Below are 27,407 nucleotides of genomic sequence, written 5' to 3' on the forward strand. Positions count from 1 at the left end.
GGGCGGCTGCTGGGGCTGGGCCTTTCCTTCCAATGCTTCTCTGGTCCCGAAGAGCAGCCGTGACTGGGGTTGTCAGTCGCTGCGTTTGGGGAGGCTCTGACCTGGGATTCCCTGCTCGGCACCCGGGATGCCCCAGGCCACAGTTGCTCTGCCAATAAACACCAACACCCGGGGCACCACGGCTCGGTCTCATTTCTGCCTGTGCCTTTCTCGGAGCCTCCAGAGCGGGCTGGGGAGGGAGGGTTTCTCAGGGTGTTTGCTTTCGTCCCGTGGCACTAACGAGGTGGGGTGGATAACGAGTGCCTGGGCCTGCCCTGCGGCAGCGCTGCCATGTCTGACCCTGGCCGCGCGCAACGCCCGGGGCCGCAGGGCTGAAGGGGCAGCAGTAGCTGGGGAAAGCGTTTGGGGTAAATCTGCTTAAATCTGTCACAGCCACGCATTACTGCCCAATTCTTGGGGGGTAACTGTAGTTTCTTCTTAGCCCTGTTGTAATTTTTCAAAATTACAAGATGACTGCCCCTGCCTGCCGGAGGTCAGAACAGGGAGAACGCACACCAGAGCCTGGGCAGCCCCAAGGCACTTTTAGCATTTACTGGGCTAACACATACATTCTGCTCACGAGGCCGTAACTCCTGATGTCTTGGCTTAGGATTTCTGGCATCACGGGCACAGCTCAGCACTGGCTCCCGCCATCCCAGTATTTCCTGACCCCGACATCATTCCCAGAGAGGTCGATTCCACAGGGAAGAACAATTTCTCTCAGTGGAGAGAAGATGCCCTTGAAAAAAACCACAACAAGACTTTACACTGCAAAATGAAAACTTTCATTGTTTTATTCTTGACTGCAGCTGTTTACAGAAATATAGTTGCGAGTATACAAATGTCCCAATAGAAGCAAAATATTTTTATTTTTTAATATTCAACAAGTTATCACAGGATAGCTAAAAACATAGATGCAAATAAAATATCCCCTCATAGAACAAACTGAAAACACCGGGTATCAGTGCTTTGAAAATCCCAACTACGAAAGCCATATACACAGAAATGCACAAAGGAGTATCTGGTGCTACTTTCACATCGCAGGACAGCGAAGAGGCAGCTCAGCGGTCGAGCGGTGCGCCCCAGGACTGCACGGCAGAAAGATGCTGCTAGGACAGAGGTAGAAAGCTCTGCTCTGAAGGTTTTTTTTGGTGCCTACTCGTTAATAAGGAGCTCAACTGTAATTATTTCAAACCACCTCGTTTCAGCCAAGTGTCCAGAACTTTTTTTTAAAACAAGGCTTTGGGAATCCTGTGGTCTGCTAAGCAGGACACTGGGATGTGTCCCCAACACACAGAGTTGTCGCTCGCCCTCCTTCCAAAGGGAGCTGCCCCCGAGTGCTGCGACCCCCGGGACAGCCCCTGCCGACAGCGGGGCACCCACCCGCGCCGCGGACATGGAGGCCGCTAAAAAGAAGTGGAGGCCACTGAGGCGAGCTGAACCCGGGACCCTTCGCTGAGCTGAACCCAGGAGTGTTTTACCGGGGGCTGCTGGAGCCCCAACGGAGCACGCGCAGAGCGAGCGTCCCGCGGCAAGAGGGCAAATCCTCAGATTCCTCATCCCAACACCCCCAAGTGTCGTCAGACAACTTCATCAACTGTAACAGTGAAAATCACGTCTCTCTGTGCACAGCGGGGATCAGCCCTGCAGGGATGGCTCGAGAGAAAGAACAGGGACGTTTGCTCTCGTTTTTGCTTTGACCACCAGGACGATGAGGTCTGCTGGCACAACCTCATGGCAGAGCGCAGCGCAACGCCGCTGGTTTGGCCTCGTGGTGGACAAAACACGTGCTACGGATTTGATGATCTGGATTTCTGTGAGAGTTTAACTCCTCACGTGCTCTGTAAGAAATCAGTGCAAGTTCCTCCTGGCTACAAACCACGGAGAGCTTTCACCAGCCTTCAAGTTCTAGAGAGCGACTGTTGCAGAAAAACGTCAGTTTAAAAAAAAAAAAAAAGAGGAAAAAAAAAAGTAAAAATTGAAAGATGGCTGCCTTCAGGAGAATAAAGAGAAGAGGAATGACAGATTAAGCTTCACCTTCCTGATCCAAACCAGCCCAGCTGGGCAGCAGCCAGGACCCTTCACTATGCAAAAATGATTGGTAACCCGCGCCGGGCGAGAGCCGTTGGGGTTGGGTCAGCCTCTCCAGAGCTGCCGCCGGTTCCCATGGGCAGGAGCTGCTGGAGACAGAGAAGGGAAAAAGGTGCCTGGGGTAGGATGCCGGTGGGTGCCGCAGTCCCCAGCCCAGCCCGGGGGCAGGCTCCTGGCCACGGCTCTTGCTTGGGCCGTTTTGCCAACGCCAAATCTGCAATTATTAATAAAAACATATAAAAAAATACAAAAGCGTGCAGCTGTTTCCAACTCGTGGGTACTGGTGATGAGCAGAGCAAGTTTCTGGAGCAACGTTGCCAACAGCGCCGCGTGTACAGTACTGAGAGGTGTTTTTACAGCTATCCATGAGTTACTACAAAAACGTCCGTAAATAACCTCGTACTAAGGAAAAGTAATAGCATTTCAGGTTTATAAAAATGTAAATATAACCGTATTCTACGTGTGCGTCTACTATTTATATATAATAGATATAGGATTCCTCTATATACATATATATAACCCTAGAATATACAGGCACTGCCTATTTACAAACCTATACAGACTCGACGAAGAAGAAGCCTCTCTCTCCTCTTGCGCAGCCCCACACTCAGCTAGAGAATTTTACAAGCCCACTTTTACCAGAGTTTCTCTGCTGCTGTGTTCTTCCTTCCCTCGAACCACCGTCTGTCCTGTCCCTGACAGCGACCCCTCCACACTTGGGCACGGACTGGTTGTGGCTCAGGGGACCCCGGGAGAACTGGTCTGAACAGGGGCGCGGAGCGCTCACGACTGATCGCGAAAGACGACTCCAGTTGGAAATGAAAGCCCCCAAACACACCAAAGCATCTCACTACTAGTTTCCTTGTAGAAAATAACGGCGCTGCCGCCAGTCATCTGGAACGCAAACCTCGCCTGCTGTCTGGAGATAAATCGCGTGCTGATGGGAAGTCACCAGCGATCGGTGTTTCTTCTTCTCACCTTCCTCCCGCAGCTTAAAGCTCACAAAGGCACTCCTCCTCCTCCTCCTCCTTCTGCCTCTGCCGCTCGGATAAACGCCCGCACCCCCTCGTGCTCTTCTCCTGCGATTACCCCCAACAGGTAACCCGGTTCTGCCGCTGTCTGGAGATAAATCGCGTGCTGATGGGAAGTCACCAGCGATCGGTGTTTCTTCTTCTCACCTTCCTCCCGCAGCTTAAAGCTCACAAAGGCACTCCTCCTCCTCCTCCTCCTTCTGCCTCTGCCGCTCGGATAAACGCCCGCACCCCCTCGTGCTCTTCTCCTGCGATTACCCCCAACAGGTAACCCGGTTCTGCCACCAAGGCACAAGGTTAAAAAGCCGGCAGTAAAACTCCTTTTCTAACGTTCCCAATGCACGCGCATGGGCGTACCCCTGGGGGAAGCTTTGCGTAGCTGATTTCATCCAGTAACACCTTTTGGGGGGTTTGCTTTTTAGTAAATCATCTTCCCTGCTACCAAACAGCAATTTAAACTATCCTTTGTGACAAACGCAAGCGTCTGACTTGTGTGGCGTTCTTTATGAAGGCTCGTGAAAGGTAACAGGAGTAGAAAATCTGTCCAGATGAGTTCTCTTTGGAAACTAGATGCTAAATCAAAATGACAACAGAAGCTTTAAAAAAAAAATAATAATTCAACTTATCTAAATTAGGGGAATGTCCACTGATAGAGCTGCCCAGACTCTTGGGATTTCCAGTAAAAAAATCTGCCAAAGTTACAAACGCTTAACTGCTCGTGCTTTATTCTATCTTAAAACCACGTAGGAAGTAACCACCCTGCCAGTAATTACTGAAACGATCGGCGATTAAACATCCACTTTGAAAGAGCGAGGCTGATATTACTTCTTGAACTACTTTTACGTTAAAACAACAGCAAAGCATTCGGCTGGAACAACCGCTGAAAGACCAGGCAGCGAAGAGGCAATTAGTAACAAAACGTGGACTTGCTAACTGAGCACAAAGCACCAACAACTTCCTGCCAGAGGAGATGTTCAGCTAACGACCGAGTATCACGTGTTATTCCTACAATTTCTGAGATAGATATATATATATAAATACACACACACAGAGCGTACAAGCGGACAGGAGCACGTATGCGGCGCCAGGGCCGGTGGCCAGCAGGTCCCTCTCCCTGGGCTTTCGGCGGTGCGGACAGACCCCCAGGGCCGGACACAGCCCCCCCAGGGGGGGTTCGGGTTAGTGACGCTCTGCAGAGCAAGCTCAAGCAGCAGAAAAATCAAGATACGGAAAGCCCAGCCCTGCGCCGCAGCTCTGCAGTTCATTTTTCACCCAGTAGCCTCTTCTACGCTTAACGGCTGCTCTGGGGGTAACGCAGTAACGGCCCCTTTATAGTAACATCAGGAACTTGAACCTCAGAGGGACTAATACCTCAGCAGCTTCTTGCTTTTTCAACCACAATGGCCTAGACACAACAGGACCGCAGGCGGGGATCAGCCAAACCGACAGAGCAAGCTCCAACCATCGACCGCTTAAATTACAGCGATGGACGCTCGGGACTCTGAGAAATACAGATGCGGCTCACACTGCTCCTGCGTCTTTCTGCCATGAAATCCTGCAGCCTGGCTCCAGCGCTTGACGGGCTTCGAGCCGCTGCAGCAGCTGTTTGCGAGCTCCGGCACCGATCAACCGCTGAGCAATCTCTTCGTTCAGAAGACAAATACTTTTTGTAACCAAATCACGTGTTCAAAGTGTTGTACATTTAAAACATTGACCTAAAATGAACGAGAGAAATTGAGGACAAGAAAGGTGTTATCCAGAAGTGAAAAATGTGACAGCACAGCCCTTTTTTCTTTTTTAATTTTTTTTTTTTTTAATTTTTTTTTTTTTTAATTTTTTTTTTTCCTCTCGTAAGCGACCTAAAAATAACGGGCCCAATTCCAACATACCCTTGCCCTGGAGCTGTAGCGGTCTTGGTATGAAGTTCTCTTTTGGACACCCATCTTGTCAAACGGAGGATTGGTCCCTGGTGACTTGGCACCGACCGACCGACGGCGCGAGGGGACGCCCCTTCAGAACAGCGCAGCGGGCTGAAGCGGCGCGCGAGGGAATTCATCATTCCTCTTACTTCTTCTGTGCATGAAGGCCCCAGGTGGCACCCGACGGCTCGTCCTGGGACAACGCCACCGGTTCCTTTCCGAGTAACTGGCTCTCGACTTCCACCACCGTCTGGAAGTTGTTTCGGTCTGTAATTGTCAGGCTTCCACGTAGCCTCACCGAGCATTTAGTCAATGCTGCACGACTGCTGTTTTCATGTCATGAACCATAACGGGATTTTGTTAATATTTTTGTCTTAGCAGGAAATTAAAAAAAATAAAAATCACAGAAAGAAAAAAAGCGTGGTTCGGGGTTAAAGCAGCTCTGGACATTACGAAGCAGGGAATTCTTTTTTACTGTGATTAAAATTTTGAAAACAGTTTAGCATAATCATAAATTAAGAGTTAAAACACAGCGGCGCTAATAATAAAATATTAAATAGACAACGATAGTGGATGAAAAGCTGAATGGCTCATTCTGAACGAAACCCCGTGGTTTCACACGTGCTAAACAAACGCCTCCGGGTTTTCCTTACTCGATCGATCACGTTGCTGAGGGACAGACAGAGCGGAACACGCAGCGAAGCTTTCTCATAGCCAGCTGGAACAAGAAAACTGCCCGATGGAATGGCGGGAGATGAACAAGTTATTTATGTTGCAAAAAGTACTTAAATACTCAATAAAGACATAACAAACCCCACCCCACCCCACCGTTATCAGACGCCACGTTGTGGTAGAACATCAGACAAACTCACAAATTTACCACAAAAATGTGTGGCAAAAAGAATATTTTATATATATGTATATATATAAATTTTTTATATTTATGCCAATGTACTCACTCAGTACAAATAGCAAAATAGTATACCATTTCCTAAATACAAAATATAGCTTTCCAAAAAAATGAAACACACATTAGATATAAACCATCCAAAACTTGAACGATTGAAAACTGTATTCAAAATTAAATGACCCAGAGCAGGTCTCTTTCTGAAAAGTTCCCTTCATATCGGCAAGAAGCCTTACTACTGAAAACGTAATTCAATGCCTCTCAATGAGAGAGAGAAAGAGAGAGACAGAAAGAGAAAGTGAACGTTAGGACAGACGACCAACAGGAACATCCGTTAAAACCAACGAAAACTCTACACGGCTCAACTAAGCACACGAGTTAAGGGAAAAAACACGCAGTAAACAGACCAGAGTAACTTAAAAAAAAACATTTACAGGCTACTCCTTACGTAAAATAACCGAAAAAAAATGAAAAATGACGTGATACCAACTACTCTACCAAGGCAGAATCGCCGTACATGGCAGCTGTCGGGCTCTAACCGCGGCAACAGCTTTCTACGTGCGGGAGGAGGAGAAACGCAAACATCGGAAGGAGGCTGTAGTGAGAGATCACAAAACCGTCCGGAGAGTTGGAGCACCCAAAAAAATTCACACGCCTCACGACACAATTGCATGGTCTGGAGTGGGTTGTTTTTACATTCCGTAACATCAGTCGATTCTTGGGTTTCTTTTAAAATCGAGACGTGACAACCGAGGAACTACACTCGGGGACTGTTGGTTTTAAGGGAAAAAAAAAAACAAAAAAAAAAAAACAAAAAACCAAGAAAATCACTTCAAATCTGCAACGAGCTCAATATGCTACAAAGATGCAACAGCTCAGCATGAAGTGAAATTTCCACGAACGCTTGGAAATGATGGAATTTGCCCCCTACTTGGAGTAAAGTCAAGCTGAAGATTTACATCAGGAACAGCTGGAAAAGGGCTGGTTACGGGGCATTACTGAAACGTTTCGAAGGTGGCAGAGAAACTGCTTCCTCCCTCCTCAATCCTTGACTATTAGTCGAAGCTTCTACTGACTAAGCAATTTAACGCCACGGATTCCTAAAAGCTGCTTCTGATCTTCAAAGCCAGCAGGACGTTTGTGTCTTTTTTTGAACAACGCAGTAGGGAACTGAGGGAGAGAGAAGGAAAACCGTGAAAAGACCGAGAGGGAGAAGGTTGGTTTAGGGGCGGCCGATGCAGCTTCACGGAGTTCTAACCCCCACAGTCCGAGCGAGGGCCGGAGAGTTCCTTCCTCGGCCAGGCCAACTGTTCTCCTCAAGCTGAAGGTATTTCAGAGGATAAAAATTTAAGGGCAAAATTTAATGGAAGGCTCCCCTTCATTTCCTCACTTTGCTAGAGCTGCTTAACCCTCGCTCAACCTACAGTTACGTGCGAGAGACACGAGAAACCGTTGCCACGTTCTCAGATGGGAAGCGCCCACCTCTGCTACTCGCAGCAGCCAACAATTCCCTCCCTGCCTGTTTATTACAGTCATCAGGATTTTTTCCTTGCTGCCTACTGCGATTCCCAAATCACAGCGTTAGCTCTCCCGCTCGTGTCCCTTCATGTGCCGACGACTCTGAGTCACAGCTCGGGCCTGGCGGTCGATGTTCCTGCTTCACGAGCTTTTCTAGTCAGAAAAAGGGAGGTGAAGAAGGAAGACGAGGGGAGAGGGAGGGAAAATAAACATGGTAACACGTATTACCTTCTAACAACAATAACAACTGACCAGATATGCTTTAAATTCAAAGAGCACCCCACTGTGGCTGAGGTTTAGGAATCTGGTAACAGTACAATCCCATGCCCTAGTAACACAAAGCATAGCTTCTCAGCATTATTGGCACGACGAATTCCGAATACTATGGGCAGAGCCTTAGGTGCTAGCCGCTGCGACTGGCCACGGGTGTGCTCTTTAGAGAAGAGGGCCACTTTTGGACAGAAGCAATCAGTTCCACACAGCCTAATCCAGAGCCGGAAGGTCTGAGAGGAGCTGGGAAATCATCGCGCTTTTTTTTTTTTTCTTCACGGAATTTCTGAAGGGAAAAACAAGCAAGCACAAACGTTAGGCCCAACTAAGAACAGTCACCCTCTTATGGCAACGCAGCTCCTTCATCTTAGAAGTGTGCGTCACAAGCGATGTGAAACTGTCAGTATCAGAACACAGCACTCTTTCACAGAGCAGGAATATTCTGCTTCCACTCTCTTTTTCCTTTTTTTTTTCTTTTTTGAGGTTTGTAATTTCATATACAAACCAGCTGACATTAGAAAACGAAGCACATCACTTCAGTGACACTGAGGAGGGATGCAGGAGGGCAGCACGGGGAGCTAGGGCCGAGCTACACGCTGCGGACAACATCACATTCCAGAGCCCTCCTGGTTCTCGCCACTCTTTTGTAGTCAGAGCCTCTTTCACCCCTCTGAAAACGGCACCTTCCGAGCGCAGGATGTCTCCTAGTAACGGCTCACGGCGGCAGCTCGTTTGCACAAAGGCTCAGCATGTGGCACGTCTGTCAGAGCCCCCATATCCTACCAAAACTTGTTTTCACACTATGTTATTGTAACCCGAGGAGGGGTGCGACTTCAGAATAGCAGAGCTGCAAGGCATTATTTGCTCAATAAGCCTTAAGTTTTTCACTACAGGCATATTTCCCAACGTTTTTATCTGCCGAGCCGTCAGCGAGCTACTCTCCTTCCTAATAACTGGCCAGACTGGAGGAGCAGATGACAAAACGTACGGCAACTGAACAAGTTCCAGCCTCGGCCGACTGCTTCATACAAATCCTGACCTCTGACTGGTTTTAATAACTCTTCATTCTAGCCCCTGGTGTTATATTCCTAATTCAGCATTACTGGAATTTTAGGTGACCTCTCAGGGCATGGTGATGCACTTCGAAGGAAAGATTTACCAATCAGAAGTACACATGGCCAGAAAGAACCCAGAAACCCAAACACGTTACTTACTTGAATAATTAAAACGAGCCGGCCATGTTGTTCCCCTGGTTTTGCAACGACACAAGCAGATCGTCAATTTTCTCGATATTCTGGTTGGTTGCCATAGCCGAAGGGAGCGGAGGAGTCTCGGAGATCTGCTGGGAGAGCAGCGCCGGCACAGCGGCTTGCCCCTCGCCCTGCGGCTGACCCGGCTGACTCATGGCCATCAGCTCCTCCGGCAAGGCGGCCGGTCCAGAGGTTAGCAGCTGGCCGCAGTCTGTGAAGCAGCAAGCGAAGAACAAAGAACATTGAAATGAGGTTAACACACGCAGTGAATGAGCCGCTTTACATCTACCCATACGGACTCTGAGCTGACATTTTTGGTCCCTGCTCCCGTGGGACACACGCTGCGGGTCAAGGTGTTGCTGCGGGTCAGGGTGTTACGTATCGAACGCACAGACTCTGTGCCACAGGCAAATGCTACTAACCCCCAGGGGACAAACCCTCAGCTGGAAGAAAAACAAAACGCCCAGCCTAAGCGTTGAGCACACCCATCCTTTGTCCTTCTCAATTACGGACATCTCTTGCAGTTCAGGCAAGGTATCCACCAGCTCCTTCTATCAACCCGCAAATCCCATCTCATCCCCGGCCACCAGCGCGGTCTCCAGCTTGGTGGCAAGGCGTGGCTGCTTGTGGCCTCACTGCCACAGAGTTCAGGCAGCAAAGCGTGTGCTCAGGCGTAACCACAAGGCACACAGCTACGCGGTTTTGTCTGCCCTGAGCTTTTACTGCCCCTCTGTTCTGGAGCTCCACAGGTACCTGCAGGAAAGTATCGACATCCCAAAGAACCTGTCGCAGAGGCTAAAGGCAGAAAAGTGCAGGCTTATAAAATGAAAGGGGTTTCCCGTACGCTTTGACGGGCACTTTGCTGAACTACACAGCTTCCAAAATCTTTGCTTTTCTTCAACAACAGTGTGGAGAAAGCCACTGCATAAACCATAGGAACCAAATGCAGCAAGAGAAAGATTAGTGGAGCTCTCTGGAGAGAGCACAACCACCTTTTTCCAACACGTGTGCACATGGATTTTATCTATTATTTATATATGCATTATTAATATTTTTTATATTACGCACACTTATTTCTATATACACACACAATTCTAAGGTGCCTTTGCCACATTTCACTCCTAAGTGTAAGATTACCAGCAGTATTTAAGCTAAGTGTCCTCACATCAAATCAGAGCAGCTTGATGAGTACGTGTGTTCTCACTTGTAGTGCTACATTACTTAATCTAGAACTTCATTTTTATGAGATATCTTAGAGCCGAACAACCACCACCTTGTGGGACTCCAACGAGCAGCTCTTCTAAAGTGTAAACTCAGAAACCAGGCATCTACCACTTATCTAGAACTTCATTTTTATGAGATATCTTAGAGCTGAACAACCACCACCTTGTGAGTCTTCTAAAGCGTAAACTCCGAAATCAGGCATCTACCACTTACTGTTTTGAATGCCAAACAGGAATATTCCCGACGTTTGCTGAGATGAAGCAGGAGAATTCTGCAGCTGGTTGATGGCTCCTCCGGCCGTGTTGTGAAATAAAGACGCTTGTTGCTGGGGAGGAGAAGCGGCCCCTTGCATCCCTGCCATGCTGTTCTGAGAGGAGTACATGGGCGACTGCTGCAGCTCCTGCTGGCTCATGCTGTTCTGCAAGGCAGACATGGAAGCTGAGGAGATGAAGAGGGTGACTTGTTGCTCTTGAGAACTCGGCGACCCTTGGACCAACTGAATCTGGGGCGAGTTGTGGAAGATGGCCGGCTGCTGGGCTTCGGCCTGGTTGGATCCGGGATTCTGAAGAGAAGACACCGTCGTCTGGCTCTGGAATTGCATGGGCTGCTGCTCCTGGTTCATCGGCGCCATGTTAGTCTGCGGATGAAAAATGGACTGGCCCTGCTGCTCCTGATTGGTCACCGGGTTTTGATTCGGATTGAACATCATGTTCTGCTTCTGCGAAGCGATTGTGCTCATGGCGCTCTGGTTACTGAACATCATGTTCTGCTGTTGCTGCTGCTGCTGCTCTTGAGAGGGAGGGCTGCTCTGAATAGCGACGATCGAATGCTGAGGCTGGAAGATGGCTCCTTGTTGGTTCTGAGGGATTGAACTGGACTGGATGGAGCCTAAAGACACTTGAGACTGAAACAAACCCTGCTGAGCAGGCTGGGCCTGGGGCTGCTCTTGGGGAAGCATGGAACTCTGGATATGAGAGATCTGTGTCGGCTGTTGGAAAGAAGCCTGCTGTTCAGTGTTTGTTGCTGTCTGAAGAGGAGAAATGGAATTTGGGCTTGTAAAGAATGACATCTGTTCTTCCTGAGTCGCAGGGTTGCTCATGGAACTCTGGGAAAGGAACATGTTGGCAGACTGCTGGTCTTGAGGAACCGAAGGGCTCTGCAACACACCCATGGCGTTCTGCGAGTGGAACATGGGAGGCTGCAGTTGGTCTGAGGAATTAGTACTGGTCTGGTTGTGGACAATGGAATTTGGACTGTGGAAAAGAGAGCCTTGTGTCTCCTGGGATATATTCTGCGTGTCACCAATAGGGTTCTGAGAGTGAAAAAGCTGAGCCTGAGACTGCTGCATGAAGCTTCCCGACTGAATGGACATGATTTCTCCTCCTTGCTGGAACAGACTCCCTCCTTGCTGCTGAGTTCCACTTGCCTGAACGGTCATCATGTTTTTGGTAGATGAAAAGAGATTGACTTGAGACTGCCCTTCCCCACTATGCTGCATTTGAACCATGGTCTGAAACACGGTACCCTGCATCTGTTTGCCCTGTCCGGAAGCTTCTTCCCCATCTGCAGAACTCGATGCCTGAAACATCGTAGCTCCGTTATTGGAGACCTGCTGCTGAGCCGTCGGGGTAGTCTCGCTCCCAGAAACACCCGGAGATGAGGAGAACAATTCGCACTGCATCTGCATGTCTTCGCCCGTCGAAAGCCCGCTCATGATGTGAGAAGCCTGCTGGTAAACAGGTGACTGCTGGAGGGCTCCGTTCCCCGACGTCGTTGAAGAGAACAGATCAGACTGCATCTGCGTCGCAGCTTGGCAAATGTTTTGTTGGATTCCCATCACCATTGCTGCAGATGTCTCCATGGCCTGCTGCTGTTGCTGCTGCTGCTGTTGCTGTGGATTGGACAACGCGTTTTCAGGCTGCGAGTGAACATTTTCGGCTCGTCCAGGCAAAAGGTTCTCTGGTCTGGAATGGACAGCTGCGTCCGAAGAGGAAAATATCCCAGGATTGACGCTATTTTGTATCTGGCTAACTTGCTGAAAGATATCTGCGTTCAGCTGATCTTGAACATCCTCGTTGCTGTCTGAACCAGAAAATAAAACAGAAGATAACTGCTGCTGAGCTTCCAATACCTGTTGCACCAAGTCAACATTTCTATTGCTGCCCGTGGCAGTGTTTGTTGGAAAATTCCCAGCCTGCAGCTGCTGGATGGTGTTCTGTAACTGACTCACACCGCTGGCTGATGAGAAAATACTTGATGAGATCTGTTGCTGCAGTGCCTGTGCTGGTTCCGAGAGCGTAGACTGCTGCTGTTGGGATGCATCGGTTAATTGCGACAAAGTGACTACTGTGCCATCTGACTGCAAGACTTCCCTGGTTTGGGAATCTCTGGGTTGGAATTGTGCAGCTTGCTGCAATAACGCATCGCTATTCTGCAGCTGACCCGGAGTAGAGACTCCTGAAAAGCTACCGGGCTGGGAAATGTCCTGCGTTTGGATCGTAGATAGCGCCTCCGGATTATACACCTTCGGCTGTATTTGTTGCTGGTTTTCATTTTCGGAAGGTAAATGGGAAGCAGAGGTGGATATGCCGGACATACTGTTTTCCAATGTTTGCTGAGTTGGTCCAACCACATTTGAAGCCTGAAAAGTCCAAGAGGTGAAACAATCTGTAAGTTTACTTGGGTTACGCTTATGAAATTTCCACCATCCTGCTACGTTCAAGAAAGATCAGACAGAAGATTTGACGGCCACGTATCTCTCCATCCATAACCAAACAAATAAGCAAAGAACTAGCAGTAGAAACGCTACCTCGAGGAAGCAAAGTGCAATGTAATGAAAGCAATGCTAGGAATGCTCACCACGGGGGGGTTGGACTAGATGACCTTTAAAGGTCCCTTCCAAGCCAACGCGTTCCATGACTCTATGAAAACAATATTCTTACAGTCATTTACTAGCTGCGCGTCACAGGACAAAAGATCCCCATCAGGACAGCATCGTTAACCAATCGATCTACTTGAACGTGGGAACAAGGCGAGTTACTTTCAAAGAGAACTGCATATCATTTTTGCCACACTCTGTGCTGACACAGTTCACCCAGACCGACCTCGGATGTGCCGATATCCCTGCGGGTCGCTCTTCTCCGCTACAAGAACCTGGGCTGACGGGTAGATGTGACTAAGCCTTCAGATCACAATCCAACTCACCTTGAAGACAGGGGGAGATCTTTTCTCTGCGCTCACTTCCATTGGAGCCACATCTTCACTCTTAATCATACTGCTTGGCATGAGCGGCGTTATCAAGGCACTAGGAAGAATGTTTACCTTCTCCAGGTTACAACCGGTGGCCTTCGCTGCTGCAGTCAAACAGAAAAAAAGAAAGAAGGGCAACGGGACGTTAACATTCATGACGCGAGGAGCGGGTTTCCAACGGTGACCTGCTTCCCATTTCACCCGTTAGCCCCACCCTAAGAGCTCTCGCCCTCGTGTAAGACGATAACAAGCAGAGAGATCGTCACACTTCAAACAATCTTAGAAAATCTGAAGCCTTCAAAGGTTATCAGGACTCACAAAAGGGCCGTGGCTTTGGTTCCATTTCGTACCTTCCTAGATGAGGGCAGCCAACCATCAGCTGCTTAAACCACAAACATCAAAGCTGCAGACGTCTTCCCAGAGATTATAAGATTTTAAAATTTACTGCTCTTTATACACAACTTCTTTATTTCATTTTGAGAAATGTCTCTTTTCAGATACGTGCGAACAGAGTGCTCAAGGCATTCAGACTGTATGTTTATTCTGATCAAGCAAAAACTCACTAAATTTGCACGTCGGCTCTGCAGCAAGAGCAACTTGACATTTTTCCTTTGCAGTGCCTATTGTTTTCTATTTTTTCAAAGCAGAAAGGTGGCTTTATAAAATTAATTAGATCTTTTCAATTTTAATTTTATGTTTTCCTGATCCACATAAAAAATATTACATAAGCTGAGATCTTTGCTGTAAGTGAAATTAACTTCCTTGATTACAAATACTGCTGAAACTGAGCTTAAAACAAAGCAATGTGAAAGCCTGTAAAAACCACTGTTCCATAAGTATGTTTAATTAAATTAAAGAATTAACCTGCAACATAAAGCAAAGGATCTCCATGCTTTAAACAAATTCAAATTTTAAAATAATATTACAAGATTTCTGCAAATTTCTATCAACAGTGTGCCACGTGCTCTGAAACAGCCCTTGCGCCTTTCCTCTGTGTAAAACAAAAAACTCTCTCCCAAAACGTTCTTTTCTGTCTTCGGCAATAAATTCTCAGCCATCAGTATGGAAAGTTTTTGCTGTCAAAATAAATTCTGAGGGGTCACTTTGGGGGAGACTGTTCTAAAATACCTCTGCTTTGGGACTAGTCATATACAGTGTGCCTAAAGGCAGCAGTGAGTATTTTTCCCAGCTGTAGTCACAATTTATAGCTTCTCTCTGTGCTTAACCGTGTGGTGTTCATCAGAAACAATCAAAAAAAAACAACATTGCAAGTAATTAAAAAAAATCCCAAAGGTTCAGACTAGATTCTAGCAAGGCTATGTTTGGTCACACCGACGTATTTGGTTCAAAGAATGAAAACCAGAAGTGAGTTTAATCATGAAAAGGAAGTTTCAAAAGCAGAGAAACGCTGTTGGTTTTGGTCTTTTACCAGGTTTTTGTAACATTTAGTTTAGAACTCCTGAGCAGTTACCATCCTACCAAGGCACACACGTCCTCTGTCCCTTTTCTCCCAAAGCTGGAAACTCAAACCGTCACCAACCACTTCAGAGCAACGCTCCAGCGCTGCTTCAGGGCCAGGAGGCAAAGACCTGAACCACCTGGTTGGCCACACACCCCCGTCTTCCTCGAGCTTCACACAACAGTGCAGAATTGGAGATTTGCTGTCTTGAAACATAACGTCGCTGAAGTCTGTAAAATCCACAGACTCGAGAAGCTAGAGCTAAGACCGGCTTTGGGAAGCCACGCTTTGGGTTTTTTATATACGTGGATGTTGTGACAGAAATTACTTGAAGGAACGTTTTCAAGTATCCAAGACAAATACTGAAGTTGCCTGGGGTCAAAGAGCAAGGCCCTGTAGCTCAGCACGTAACTGTCCGTGTCCCCGGCTGCCACAGCTCGTTCTATCTGGCCAGGGCTGCTGGAAATGATGCCACTTCAGAAATTATGACTTTGCCCCCAGTGAAAGGAAAGAGGAAGGAAGCATCCCACTGGATCCCACCCGGTCTTCATCAGAACAGCGAGGAAGGACGGGCGGGGGCACACGCAGAGACAAAGGAAGTGAAGTGGATAAAACGGTCTGACCTCTGCTTTGTGATCAACCTTGAGCGGAATAGGTGCAGGAATGAATGACCAACAAAGCAAGCTGGCTAGCAGAAAATTCCCACATTGAGATTTATGGCACACGTTAAATGAGAGGCAGGAAGCAACAGAAACAGCCCGTGGAGTCTGTACGAACGGCAGATGTTCTCCTGAAGCAGCTGGTTAAGCCTCGGTACTAAATTAGATGGATGTCAGGCCTGCCCTGATACATTAGTTATTATTTTCCTCATCTTTTTAATCCTGCTACTCAAAGTCGTGCCAGTCCTTTCCTCAGCTTGTTTCAATGCCCTACATATTTTTTTGCGTATTTCTCCCCCAAATATTCTCTGCAGGTTTAAACTCATCGCGTCTCGTATTATCCTCCCTCACAAGCCGTAAGGCCGGCCCGCAAGCACAGCCCCTGCCAAGACCGAGCTATTAACTTCAAACACGAGCTTCGTGATTTTAACCTGAAGCTATGGATTCCTATCAAACTTGTGATCACATTGTTAATTTACTTACCTTTCAACTTGCCTCCACCACAGCAGGCTATGGAAATTTCCACCAACCTCGTACGCTACCATAGTTTGAACAATCAACTAAGAAACGTTTCCTTCCTCTGCCTCATTTCGGTATCGGAAGGATCAATTCAGCTCACACTTCAAAACCAGGAGAACCTGAAACTTGCTCGCATGGAACGTAACGACAAACTTTACGTGGACGGAATGGTCAGGGGAAAAAAATAAAATAAAACCAACCCAACAACTAGTGAAGGGGGTAAGTGAAATTCCCAAAATTAGCATAACTGGAGCCCCTGAGAGCAGGCTTTTGAAATCACCGGAGAGCTTCTGAAACACACCAAGTTGGCAGGTTCATGTTCTTCCTCACCGCTAGTTTAATGTGTATTTTTTGCTTAAATTAAGAGTAATTTCTAACTCCTTTGTATTAACTGTCATCTTAGCCTTCTTTCTTTTGGCTTCTTCGCTTGCAAATATATTCAAGGAAGATTAGACTGCAGGGCCCGAGGCACAAACCCCAAAATTATTTATAGCATTATTTTTTGGTAAGTTTTTGTTCTGCGCCAACCGACGTCAAAATATACTCAAAGAAATACTGTTATAAAGTAAAATATTCAGAATCAAAACACGGACCTCACTGTAAGAATAAGGCAGATTTTATAAGCACAGACTTATCTTCACAGGACGTCTGATTCATTCCTCCAAATTTGGGTAGGAATTTACAGTTAAATTATTAACAACAACGATAAGAATCAATTTGGTACCTTTTATAGCCTCTTCAAAAGAACAATGTTGGGCTGGGCTGGAGATTTCCTTCTTCACATTAACATTCAGAGTACCAGCTGTTGAGACAAAACACATTGAGAACTTCCTTATGTTAAAACAGCAAACAAGCGAAAAAGAAAAAAACAACAAAGCAAACCCAAACAGTTACTTATATCTTAAAAAAAATTAAGGTTCTTTGAAACCCACATGACCTTTTGCACTGTCCATTGTAATACAGATAGATAAATAAACAAAAATACATGATATGGTCAGATTTCGACTTGCTTTGGGAGAAAGCTTGGTGTTATTTTTCGGTTGTATTTGATGCCCTGTGTGTGTAATCCACCTACTTTTCCCCTGCCTGGCTTTGTTTTGAGCCTTAGTCTAGAAATGGACGCTACTTTGGAAGAACAGCTGTCTCCACACAGCTGAAATCTGAGCTACTTGCCACAGAAATGAGAAAAGCCAAGCCTTTTGATCCTATTATTTAACAGAGCAAACCTCGCCAGCAAGTTGGAAAAGGTCCACGTTACTTAACGTTTCTCTTGTATGGTCTAAATGCTGTGAAATCAGGAAGGAGAGGCCTAGCAGGTAAAACTGCCCATTCCTTCCTCCTGTCTTCTGGTCTGCGTACCTGGATCTGGAGTGTACGTAAACGGTTGCACATCGTGCGATCTCCCAGCGTTGGTCACCACATAAATTCCCACAGAAACAGCTGAGGTTATTTGCTGGTCATGATACGGTGGCACCTTCACAATAAGGTGATTCTGCAATGCAAAAACATGATTTTTCAAACCATGTTAGAAACCTTATTTCTTTACTCTTGACCTTAATTGTGTTTGCATCCATCCCAACAGAGAAACAGACTGATAAACCGCCAGAAATACAAAGACGCTGGGGGCAAAGTGCTCAAGCTGCACGTTGAGAGAAGTAAACCCATGAGAGACCGGAGCGATCGGCCTCTACAAACGGAAGGTGCAGAAAAGGACGTATAAATCCCAGGACTTCCAACATCAGCTTATGCCTGATGTGCCTTCCTGAACCGCGACCCGCTTGCGTCTCGTCCTGCTGGCCCCGCAGCCCTCCCTGCTCTGCAGCCGGTGGGAACAGACGGAGGACGCCGTTTCACGTTACACTTAAGCGGATTTAACGCCGAGCAGACGTCAAAAAAAGCGCCTGCGGTCATTAATCAACAGCAAGAGACACGAGTGAGCTCGCCGTTCCCCAACTACCCGTCTGTCCCCCGGCAGGTGAGGAATCACTCCCGGCCGCGTGCGCGTGGGACGCCGCTGCCTGCAGAGGTGGGAGCAAGAGGACGTTTTGTGGGACACCGTTTGTCGACTGCTTTCTCTGATTTCAGCCCCATAGTCCATATCGACACTCAGTCGCGTTAAAAAGGATAAAGGAGTATTTTGTGAAACATTGCAGAGCGGAACAGAAATCCAGCCGGGTGTAACAACGGCGGCGTGCACACAATCTATTTCCACTCAGTAGTAATCTAACTTGTCCCTAGGAAAGCTACTGGAAAAAATGTATTAGGCCCTTAAATTACATCGTACATAAGGGCAAAGACTGGTGCACCAGATTCCGACACCACTTGAGCTCTCAGCTAGAAACTGAACAATTACGTTTGTGTAAATCCAAAACAATGATATTCTACCAGGCTCACCAAAGAACTCACTAGAAGAAAAGGAATATTATTTCTAGGAGCGGGGAAGGCTTATTCCATTTTTCTTTGGAGACTGTTGTTTATTTCTCTAACAACAACAACAATAATACAGAAGTACCTGGTGAAATAATTCCATGTCTATTTCAGCTTCCGCCTTCCAAGAATTCTCATCTAAATGGAAGTTAAAAAGCACAATTTATTACAGACTCATATAAAGCGATTCATTTCAGTGCCTTTGATTCTGCTTCTCAAGTTTGCTCTCTATAGCGAGAGTTTACCAACCAACGTAAACCCAAACATGCTCTCTTCAGCACCCCAAACCATCATTGCTTTCACACTAACCAGAAATATTCTCTTGGAAAATCACTTTTGTTCCCTTTAGAAAGTTCTTGCCAATCAAAAAAACTTCCTCTTCACCCTTCACTGAACAACTGTGCAGACTTTTCTTTAGGATCTCTGGAACTCCTGCTGGTTGAGCTGCAATTGAAAAAAACACAGGGTCTGAAATCAAGAAAACATCAACATCCAAAACAAAAAAGCATTCACTTACAGGATTAGAAAGGAAAGAACAAAATAATTCCTGAGCTTCTTCCTTCGCTGTATCACTCATGATTCTGAAGAACTGTTTCTATTATTTCCTCACTAAACGGAATAACCTCCGAAAAATCACACTTTGGTAAAAGACACGCAAACAATCTTTCCCCTTTCCTGCTGCATTTATAAAGTCTTCAGAATGAAACCTTCAGTGTTTGAGCTAAAGCTCAAGAAGCGTTCAGCAGAGAAGAAACTTTGGTTCTGTAATTTCCTGGCACAGAGAGCGATAACAAACACATCAGGTGCAGCTGAAGCTTACCTTCAAATTTATCCTCAAGCTCATAGAAACATTTTTTTAATGGAGCTTGTCTTGTTCTGCTATGCAGAAGTGCAGAAGCAGTAATTCCCACATTATTTCGGTTTGTTTTTTTGTTTTTGGTTTTGGTTTTTTTTGCATAATGTAGTTTTCTGGCTGCTGCAAGAACTAAGCCAGGGCTTTGAGCAGCCTGGTCTGGCGGGAGGTGTTCCTGCCCGACGGGATCATCTCTATGGTTGCTTCCAACACCAACCACCCTGTGACTCTGGCTTTCTAGACCCACGTATTTCAGCTGACGCAAATCCTTGCGAGCGTCGCATCTCTGTAGCTGGGGATTATAGAAATGTATATCCTATAAACCAGCAAAGAGAACACGGCTTAGAGACCCCCCTGGAGACCTCTGCCCCTCAGCCTGGGGTTCAGATGCTGATCTAGAGAACACCTACCACAAGCTGCCCTCGCTGCCAACTACTGTGATGCTTCTTAGTGCGTATGCGTTAAATGAAAATGAGCCAAAGACAATTTAAACACAGACATATATCTACTACAGACAACCTCTAATACGCCAGAAAATAATTCCTGTTTCTAATAAAGGTTTCTCAACCACCTTTTCAATTCACCAAAGAATGCCTGTACCCGTGCTTTCACTTACGTGGCTCACCTTTAGCGTTTACTAACCGTATTCTCTGGGCTTACCAGCAGAAGAACATACCTTCTGTAACACTGCAAATTAGTTAATGACCTTTCCCAAAGGCTTTCGCTACAACTATTGCAGTGGGTTCCTAAGCAACCATTACGCAACTACTAAATATGCTCAAGGCACATGAACTTCTGAACAGAGTAACTGGATTTAGGTTTGCTAACAAGTTGACAAAATTGATTTCAAATGGAGGCCTTAAATAAAGCACCTGCATCTACCTACTGCCCTTCCTATGGCTGCAGGAACATTTTTGCAACTTGGACAGCAGTACGAGTTGTAAGACACAACATAAACAGGCTCCGAGGGGCGAAAACGGAAACCTCATTACAAGGAGGTGCAGTACACACCAGTAATAAGATGTAGCAAACCAGCTGTAATGTGATTTGTATAAACAAATAATTTAATAAACAACAAAGTTTTATGCCATATTCATCAGCCAGCGTCCATGTACCAGCGCTGTTTGGCTGGCTCCTGCAACGCACCGTAACTTTGGAGTAAGTTGAGGCAGCAGAAGCTCCAAATCCTGGAAAGAGGCTCCAGAATTCCCTTCTCGATCTTCACGCGGTGATCAGTTCCCCTCACACCACCCCTCAAGGACACGAGACTAACCAGCGTATTTTGTGTCTCTGGTTTAGACTTCCAGCTCTGGAGACACTATAAAATTCCTGTGCCATCTCTCAGCAACTTACGCCATCAGGAAGATTTTCTGACCAAAAAAACTAAAAAAAACCCTATGCTAATTGACCCCTTACTGGAGTATTTTCTTTATGGAAGGATAACTTGATTTCCTTCTTTATTCCTCCTAATATCCCTTCACATGTCATCACTCTCATATCCTGCTTTTTACGTGCTGCCCACCTCTCAAAACCTGGCTACTAGTGTTATGGGTTTATGAATGGAGGCATTCAAGAGAGACCAAAACTGGGAACAGCCTCACCACAGGCTGAGCAGGAACTGCATCAAATACAGCTTTTTTAGCTACACAGCCTATTTCAAAATCGGCCTCTCAAACACCTCAGCTTCTACTTACACCAGCAAGTCTGGGTTAAGAGAACACTAGATGATTTCCATTGCCATTTCTGCTACGATTATTTAAATAACTTCACCTTTAATCGGCAAGTTAATGATACAAACAAAATGTATATGGAAATAGTTTCTGGAGATTTAATAGAAGACCTTTATTCTCAAATTGGAAGATAAATACGAGATACTGCAATGCTATACTGACTGGAACAGAGCTACAGACACAATCATATTTCCAGCAAATGTACTTACGTGTTTTCCAACAATGTAAATGCATAAATCTGCAAACGCCGCCAGTTTAAAACAAAAAAATTAAAATAACCTACTGAAAAAAGATTTAGCGAAAAGTGGCATGAGAAGGAATAAAGAGGGAGGGGAACACCTCAAGCTGACCTTTCTGGAAGAGCCCCCCCAGGCATCCAGCTGCCGCCTGGAGCACAGCACATGGCCAAAGCGAAGGGGAGTCCTCCCCTGCGCCAGCAGCGGCACGGCTGCGGTTATGAGCCTGCCCAGGGCTCCTGTTCCCCCAAAGGGGTCTTGCAAAGGGACCCTCTGTGAGAGCAGGGAGGCAAGACGGGTGCCGGGCCACCTTCACCACGGCTTTGCAGGCGGGGATCCAAGGTGGGAGCTCACATGTTTCTCATTATCTCCTCTTCCAGTCTGTCCTTTTGCCAGCGGCAGCTTCTGACCCATTGAATAAGGAGCCCTGACACAATAAGTACTGACAGCTTTAGGGCAAGGAAAAAACCCCACACCAAAACCCACCTTCTGTGCAACAGAAAGAGCGCCACACAAGGGCCCAGGGGCTTGCATAATCATACTACGTCGAGAAAAAGCTCTCTTAACTTCTCGTTCATCAAGAAATCTCAGTAAGAAGAAATCATCAAGAGCTGTACTGACTGCATTTCCCTATCTTCTCCCTCTGCCAGATGAGCAGAATTCCCAGTAACGTGGAGTCACCACAGACTCTAGATGCGCAGGCAGCCCCCTCCGATACGATTTTCCCCGTTGCCAGTGTAACCCAGCCAGCCAGCACGGCCATCTGGGCTCAGTGCTAAACAGAGCATTTTAATACAGAGCTATAAAAAGTTTCATTCTTGCACTGAACCAGAACGGATTCAGCCTCTGGCCCAGCGAGTGACCGCAGCCGTGAAGAGCCATGCTCACTAACGTGAGCAGAAGTCCTTCCTATCCCTGAAAGCCAAGAGACGAGCGGGGTATTACATAACTGATTAAAACCTGTATCAAAAAAGTCATACGGTAAGTTCAAAGCAATCATGACAGAAATTCTGACCTTTCAAAAGGCAAAAAAAATCATGCAGTAAAAATTATAGTTACTTCTAAATACTGGTCAGCCATTTAACTAGTACTTCAGCCCAAATAAAAACTGATCCGTGCAATCTTAGCTGTAGCACCTCTGAAATAATCACAGATTAACATTGGGGTTTTCTTCCCACAAGGGGTTTTATGGTAATCAAACCAAAATCCAGAGTCCTCTAACACCAGTATGTTTTATTTTGATACTTACTGCACAAAATTGGGGAAGAAGGTGTCTGAAGAGTCAAAGTCGAACCATCTTTGCGAGTGATGTTAACGCGGAACACCAGCCTAGCACGTGTGCTTTTCTTCTTCGAACCAGCAATCCCTATCCTGGCTTCAACATCTGCATTTCTGAGCTTCAGTATTCCCACGCAATCAACCCTAAGAACACAAAATAGTTGAGAATTTAATAGAGTTTAGAAGTTCTGCACCTTTAATAATCTTTCGCCCAGTTACGTAAGTCACAAAAGTCCAAATTCTTGAAGTAATTACTGAAACATTGCTAAATTTTTGTTTGTTTGTTTGTTTGTTTACATGAAATCTCTGTATGACCTTTCTCATTATCTAGCCCGGTTTTCAAGTCAACCCTTCATAATTTGGATGATGAATCACGGCAGGAAGGAATACGCAAGTAGCATGAAGAAAACAGAAAACGCAACGTAACGAAGTAATTCTGGCGAGCATTCCGTTTATAATCACACGTCTTCATTCTTCCATTCCTGGGGCTAGATCTGAGCCTGTAGGACGATTACTACAAAACATTCTGCAGTCACTTAAAGCGGTAGTAGAAGAAAACTTACTGTAGTCCTATTATTTTTTTATGCTCAGTGGAACTTGGAAGTGAGAGATACTTCATACCATAACTGTGGTCCTACGGGAAATGTATACAGGGCCAGGGTGAGAGAGCGATGCGATGCCGACTTTCAGAAAGACATGCGAGATGCAGAATGTTTTCAAGCAGAAAATAACCCAAAAAAGCCCCCACCCCAAACCAAATGCAGCCTGATGCGTTAAGAAGCAGAATGTTGCAGCTTTACCAGGATCTCGGGCCTCACATCCAAAAAAAATACAGGGACCATCTGATATCTAATTTGAGCAGAACAAATTCTGTGCTGCACGAGGGCCAACAGGCACCAGCTGGGAGCAGGGAGAGCGCGACTCAGCAATCGGCACCGGCACAAACAGCGACAGAGAGGTGCTACGGCATCACTGCGATACTGGGAAGATTTCTTTTGAGCCATCAAGATATCTGTTGAGAAAACAGCCTAGGCAACTCTCTTCTTCCTAGATAATTCCAAATTCACCTTTCTACTATCTCTACACTTGTATGGTTTTACATTAATACTTGGGCACAATTTTAAAATTCCTCTCTAAGGAGGCAGTTTCCAACCTTTTAATGGGAGTAACGGTTGGACTTGATGATCTTAAAGGTCTTTTCCAACCTAAACAATTCTATGATTCTACATTAAAAAATCAGATTGATTCAGTGTATGAGCAAACTGTATTATCCTGCTTACATGGATGCTCTTAAGTTGAAGAAACATTTCTTCTCTTGAAACAAGACAAGCCTTTAAGTAAAGAGCGGCAGCTTTCAGCCACATACCCATTAAAAAACAGACGTTCTACTGAAACAAACACTTTGAAAGAGGATCACTCCCTTTGTGCAAGTTAAGATTCATGTGAAAAGCTTTTCAGGGAATCACTTCTATCTGACACTTCTCAGGAGAGCCAAACCACACGGGCAGCCGAGGCCGCTCGCTCAGAGCCCTGCGGCAGCGCAGGGCTGCTGTCAGCCAGAGCCCAGCTCCGCTCCGCAGCGGCCGAGCACTGCCTGCACCTGCTTGCAAACTGTGTCCAAAACGCTGCCGGCACTTGAGCGGACACGCTCAGCAAAGAGCAAAGCAGGAGGCTTCCGTCACAACGGACGATCTGGTGGAAGCGACAGAAAAGCGGGAGGTTAGCCTCGCTATCCACAGCTGCCAGTCTTCGGGGTCTAAAGGGATCCAAAGAGCCCAACATTCTGCTTGCTCCTTCTGACCAGCAGTTCTGTGCTTGTTAAAAGACAAGACAACCAGCAGAGTCGAATGACCAGTTTATAGTTCATGCAGTGCTTGAACGTGCACATTATTGATCAAGCAGAACATGAAACTAAGGGGGCAAAGTTAACAGACGCAGTTTGAGGAAGGCCGGATTAAGTGTAATAAACAAACCTGAGAGTGTGATTTAGAAGTTCTCCTTACACATGCAGCTTCACTAAGTGCCTGGTGTGTGCCAAGACTTTTAACTACCGACCAATCCAATCGAAAGAGGAAAATCAGCTTCTGGAAACAAGCTAATAAACAAAAATACTTTTCTTTAAAAAAAGCTACTCACGCCAGTGTCATGTTGTTGCTCGGGTCCAGTCCGACCTCAATAACGGTAGTCCCCTCGATGTCCACTTCTTTACAGGGAGTCGTGTTTCTCCCCGTAACTCTGCAAGCCTGGTAGAACCCGTGCGGCTTCACTCGGCCAGAGTCGTTGCCCACGAATACCTGCAGCACCACCGGCTCGTTGTGACCTTCCAGCTGAAACACAGCACAGCAAATATTTCAGCTGGCCAGCAATGCCCTTTCATTAAAAGACGAAACGTTCTACGCAGCTGAAACTGAAGAGAATCTGCTCCCAGTGTAGCAGGAAACAATCGTAAGGGAAGAAGGAATGAAAAAAAACTCATCTGGTCTATAAACAAAATGCTAATATAATTTATCTTTTGTCATTTTTCTTCCATTAAAAGACAAGTCAGTCACTTAAGAAACATGTGGAATTGTTTTATTATTAATAATTTTTATTTTTTTTTAACTGGCTTGAATTCTGTCTATCCTCACATAGAATTACCCCAACTTTAACTCTCAGGTCTCATATGACCCCTTAACTCTCACCCATCTCTCGCCAGGACCCTCCTTCCCCACCAGCACCCACGTGCACCGGCTGATCGACCGATGCACGTGCTACACTTCTGCGATCCCACCTTCACGTCAGTTGCACCTTGCAATCTTTGTGATTAAAAACCAGATTAAAACTGCTTAAGGCTTCCAAAACCACCAAATGAGTTAAAACAGGGTGAAGACCATCAGAGAGAGGAATGGTTGTACGGTCCAACCGTGCAAACTTAGCTTTCCTTCAGACACCCAAATAAAAAACGGTAACTTGAGATCTACAACTTCCAAGCTCATGAACAGCATTAGGAGGCACCGAAATAATAAGTAAAAGCCGGTCAGACACACATGTGACATCATGATTTAGCAGCCCTCCTGCAACGCCGTGCGCAAGCCGTAATTTTGCCAGGACATGTGAGTGAAAAATGCTTTTGTTTTTACAACACTGACATCCTAGCATGAAAGGGTTTGTGTCCTTTTAATGCTTTTTTTTATTAGCAGAATCCCACCGTGGTGCTAAAAATACTCTGAGGAAGAAGTAAAAGAAGTAAACCTGGACGTTGTATTACGAAGTAACTTTTCTTATTTGTTTAGGTAAAAGAAGAAAAATACCCCAAGAAACACCAGATCGCTGCCAAATTCCCAGGTCAGAGACGGCAACTCTTTGACACAGCATTCTAGGAGGAGATGAAACAAGTATTTAAAATGTTTTCATTAAGCCACAATTGTTGCTGGAGGATTTTTGGGTGACAACGACATGTTTAGGCCAAGGTTGGAAGCCCGGTCAATACTTGCAGAGAGAAGCTCAGTCTTCATTAGTAAGGAGAAGCAAATGAGAGCAGAGTCCTCCAGAGGATTTCCGCAGCACGAATGAACACGGACCACGAAAACTAGAGGACTCAATTTTCAGAGGTGGACTAAAGGAAGTGGGGAGGAATATTCTGATATCCTACCAGCCAAACTCTTCTACTGAACAAACAGCCTTTGTGTCACATCACCAAGGTCTCCTCGGCGAGGAACAGCGTCACCACAGCTAACCAGCCTTGCTTTTCTTCCCCAGTGCTCTTGTCAGCAGAAGATATGAAAGGTGTGCAAGAGCATCTCTCATCACCTGGATGGTAACTGCTCCAACCATCAGCAAAAACCCCCGCAAACCTGCTGCTGACCACTGGAACAGCTCTCCTGACACTTCGCATTCAGGAAGATCTCTCCACTGCCAGCCAAGACACTCGACTAAGGTTTATTTATCCAATTCTAATGCTGTGTATTGATCACAGGCACTCCGTTCTGTGTCATCAAGTAACATGTTTTTCTATAAAGGGCCACAAAACCTGCTTCCAGGAATCCAGTAACACAAGCCTCTTCCAGAGTTTTCACTGACGGGTGCTAAACTGGGAAAGGAATTAAAAGGAAATTCAGATGAACAAAGGCCCATTAAGAAAATTCACGTAAATGAGTGCTAAATCACCATAGCAACAGGACTATATGAATGGGTTCTTTTCTTACGAAAGTTTGGATTTCTGCATTATTCAGGAGGATGGAGTGAAGTGCTGGAGATGTTTCTAAAGCTGTTGAAGAGGACTTTAACGATAAGTAGACTTTGATACTGTCAGCAGTAGTCAGCACAAATTTTGAGGGCTATAACACAAACACACACTTCCTTGTGAACCTGCTAAATGAGTTTGGATTGAAAACTGCTTTGCTGCTTTCTGAAAGCTGCATAACTAAGAAAAAGTATGAAAGGAAATGTATTTTATCTTTCTTATTAGTATGATAACAAATATAGCTGTCTGCTGGCTCGATCCACTGGTGCTCAGTTCCAGTGAGCGCACTGCTGGCTTGTATTCAGTTCAGTGCCCACTCCCACATTCACCCTCCGGTCACCGCAACCTCTGCGATGATATCTCACATCGGTTCTTGTTTGTCCCTTTGCAAGTCAAGGGCAGCCGCGCTCCTGGGAAGCCTCCCTAACATTTGCATGAGACAACCTGCCCGAGTGCACTTCGCTTGCCTCCCCCAGGCTACGCAGACATCCTTGGAGACAGAGACAGATGGCTGAATCCCTTCCTG

The 27,407-nt window shown here is 46.2% G+C and overlaps 2 protein-coding genes across 2 annotated transcripts in view; one reads left to right on the forward strand and one right to left on the reverse strand.

Annotated features, from left to right (window-relative positions):
• NOB1 (NIN1/RPN12 binding protein 1 homolog (S. cerevisiae)) overlaps positions 1–6,871 on the forward strand; it is a gene marked incomplete at its 5' end in the record, with an annotated part of 8,587 nt that extends 1,716 nt beyond the window's left edge. The window contains one exon of the mRNA XM_009879325.1: positions 6,761–6,871. Coding sequence (XP_009877627.1) covers positions 6,761–6,871 — 111 coding nt within the window. The remainder of the gene's footprint in view (positions 1–6,760) is intronic.
• Positions 6,872–8,997: 2,126 nt separating this feature from the next.
• The window catches only part of NFAT5 (nuclear factor of activated T-cells 5, tonicity-responsive), a 38,463-nt gene continuing 20,053 nt past the window's right edge, over positions 8,998–27,407 (reverse strand). The window contains exons 4-12 of the mRNA XM_009879324.1: positions 24,796–24,986; positions 22,631–22,803; positions 18,872–19,006; positions 18,648–18,700; positions 17,495–17,627; positions 16,860–16,937; positions 13,454–13,602; positions 10,463–12,890; positions 8,998–9,236 (exon numbers count right to left, since the gene is read on the reverse strand). Of these exons, the coding sequence (XP_009877626.1) occupies positions 8,998–9,236; positions 10,463–12,890; positions 13,454–13,602; positions 16,860–16,937; positions 17,495–17,627; positions 18,648–18,700; positions 18,872–19,006; positions 22,631–22,803; positions 24,796–24,986 (3,579 nt within the window). The remainder of the gene's footprint in view (positions 9,237–10,462; positions 12,891–13,453; positions 13,603–16,859; positions 16,938–17,494; positions 17,628–18,647; positions 18,701–18,871; positions 19,007–22,630; positions 22,804–24,795; positions 24,987–27,407) is intronic.

Source organism: Apaloderma vittatum, unplaced genomic scaffold (genome assembly GCF_000703405.1).
Source record: "Apaloderma vittatum isolate BGI_N311 unplaced genomic scaffold, ASM70340v1 scaffold10012, whole genome shotgun sequence".
NCBI lineage: Eukaryota > Metazoa > Chordata > Aves > Trogoniformes > Trogonidae > Apaloderma > Apaloderma vittatum.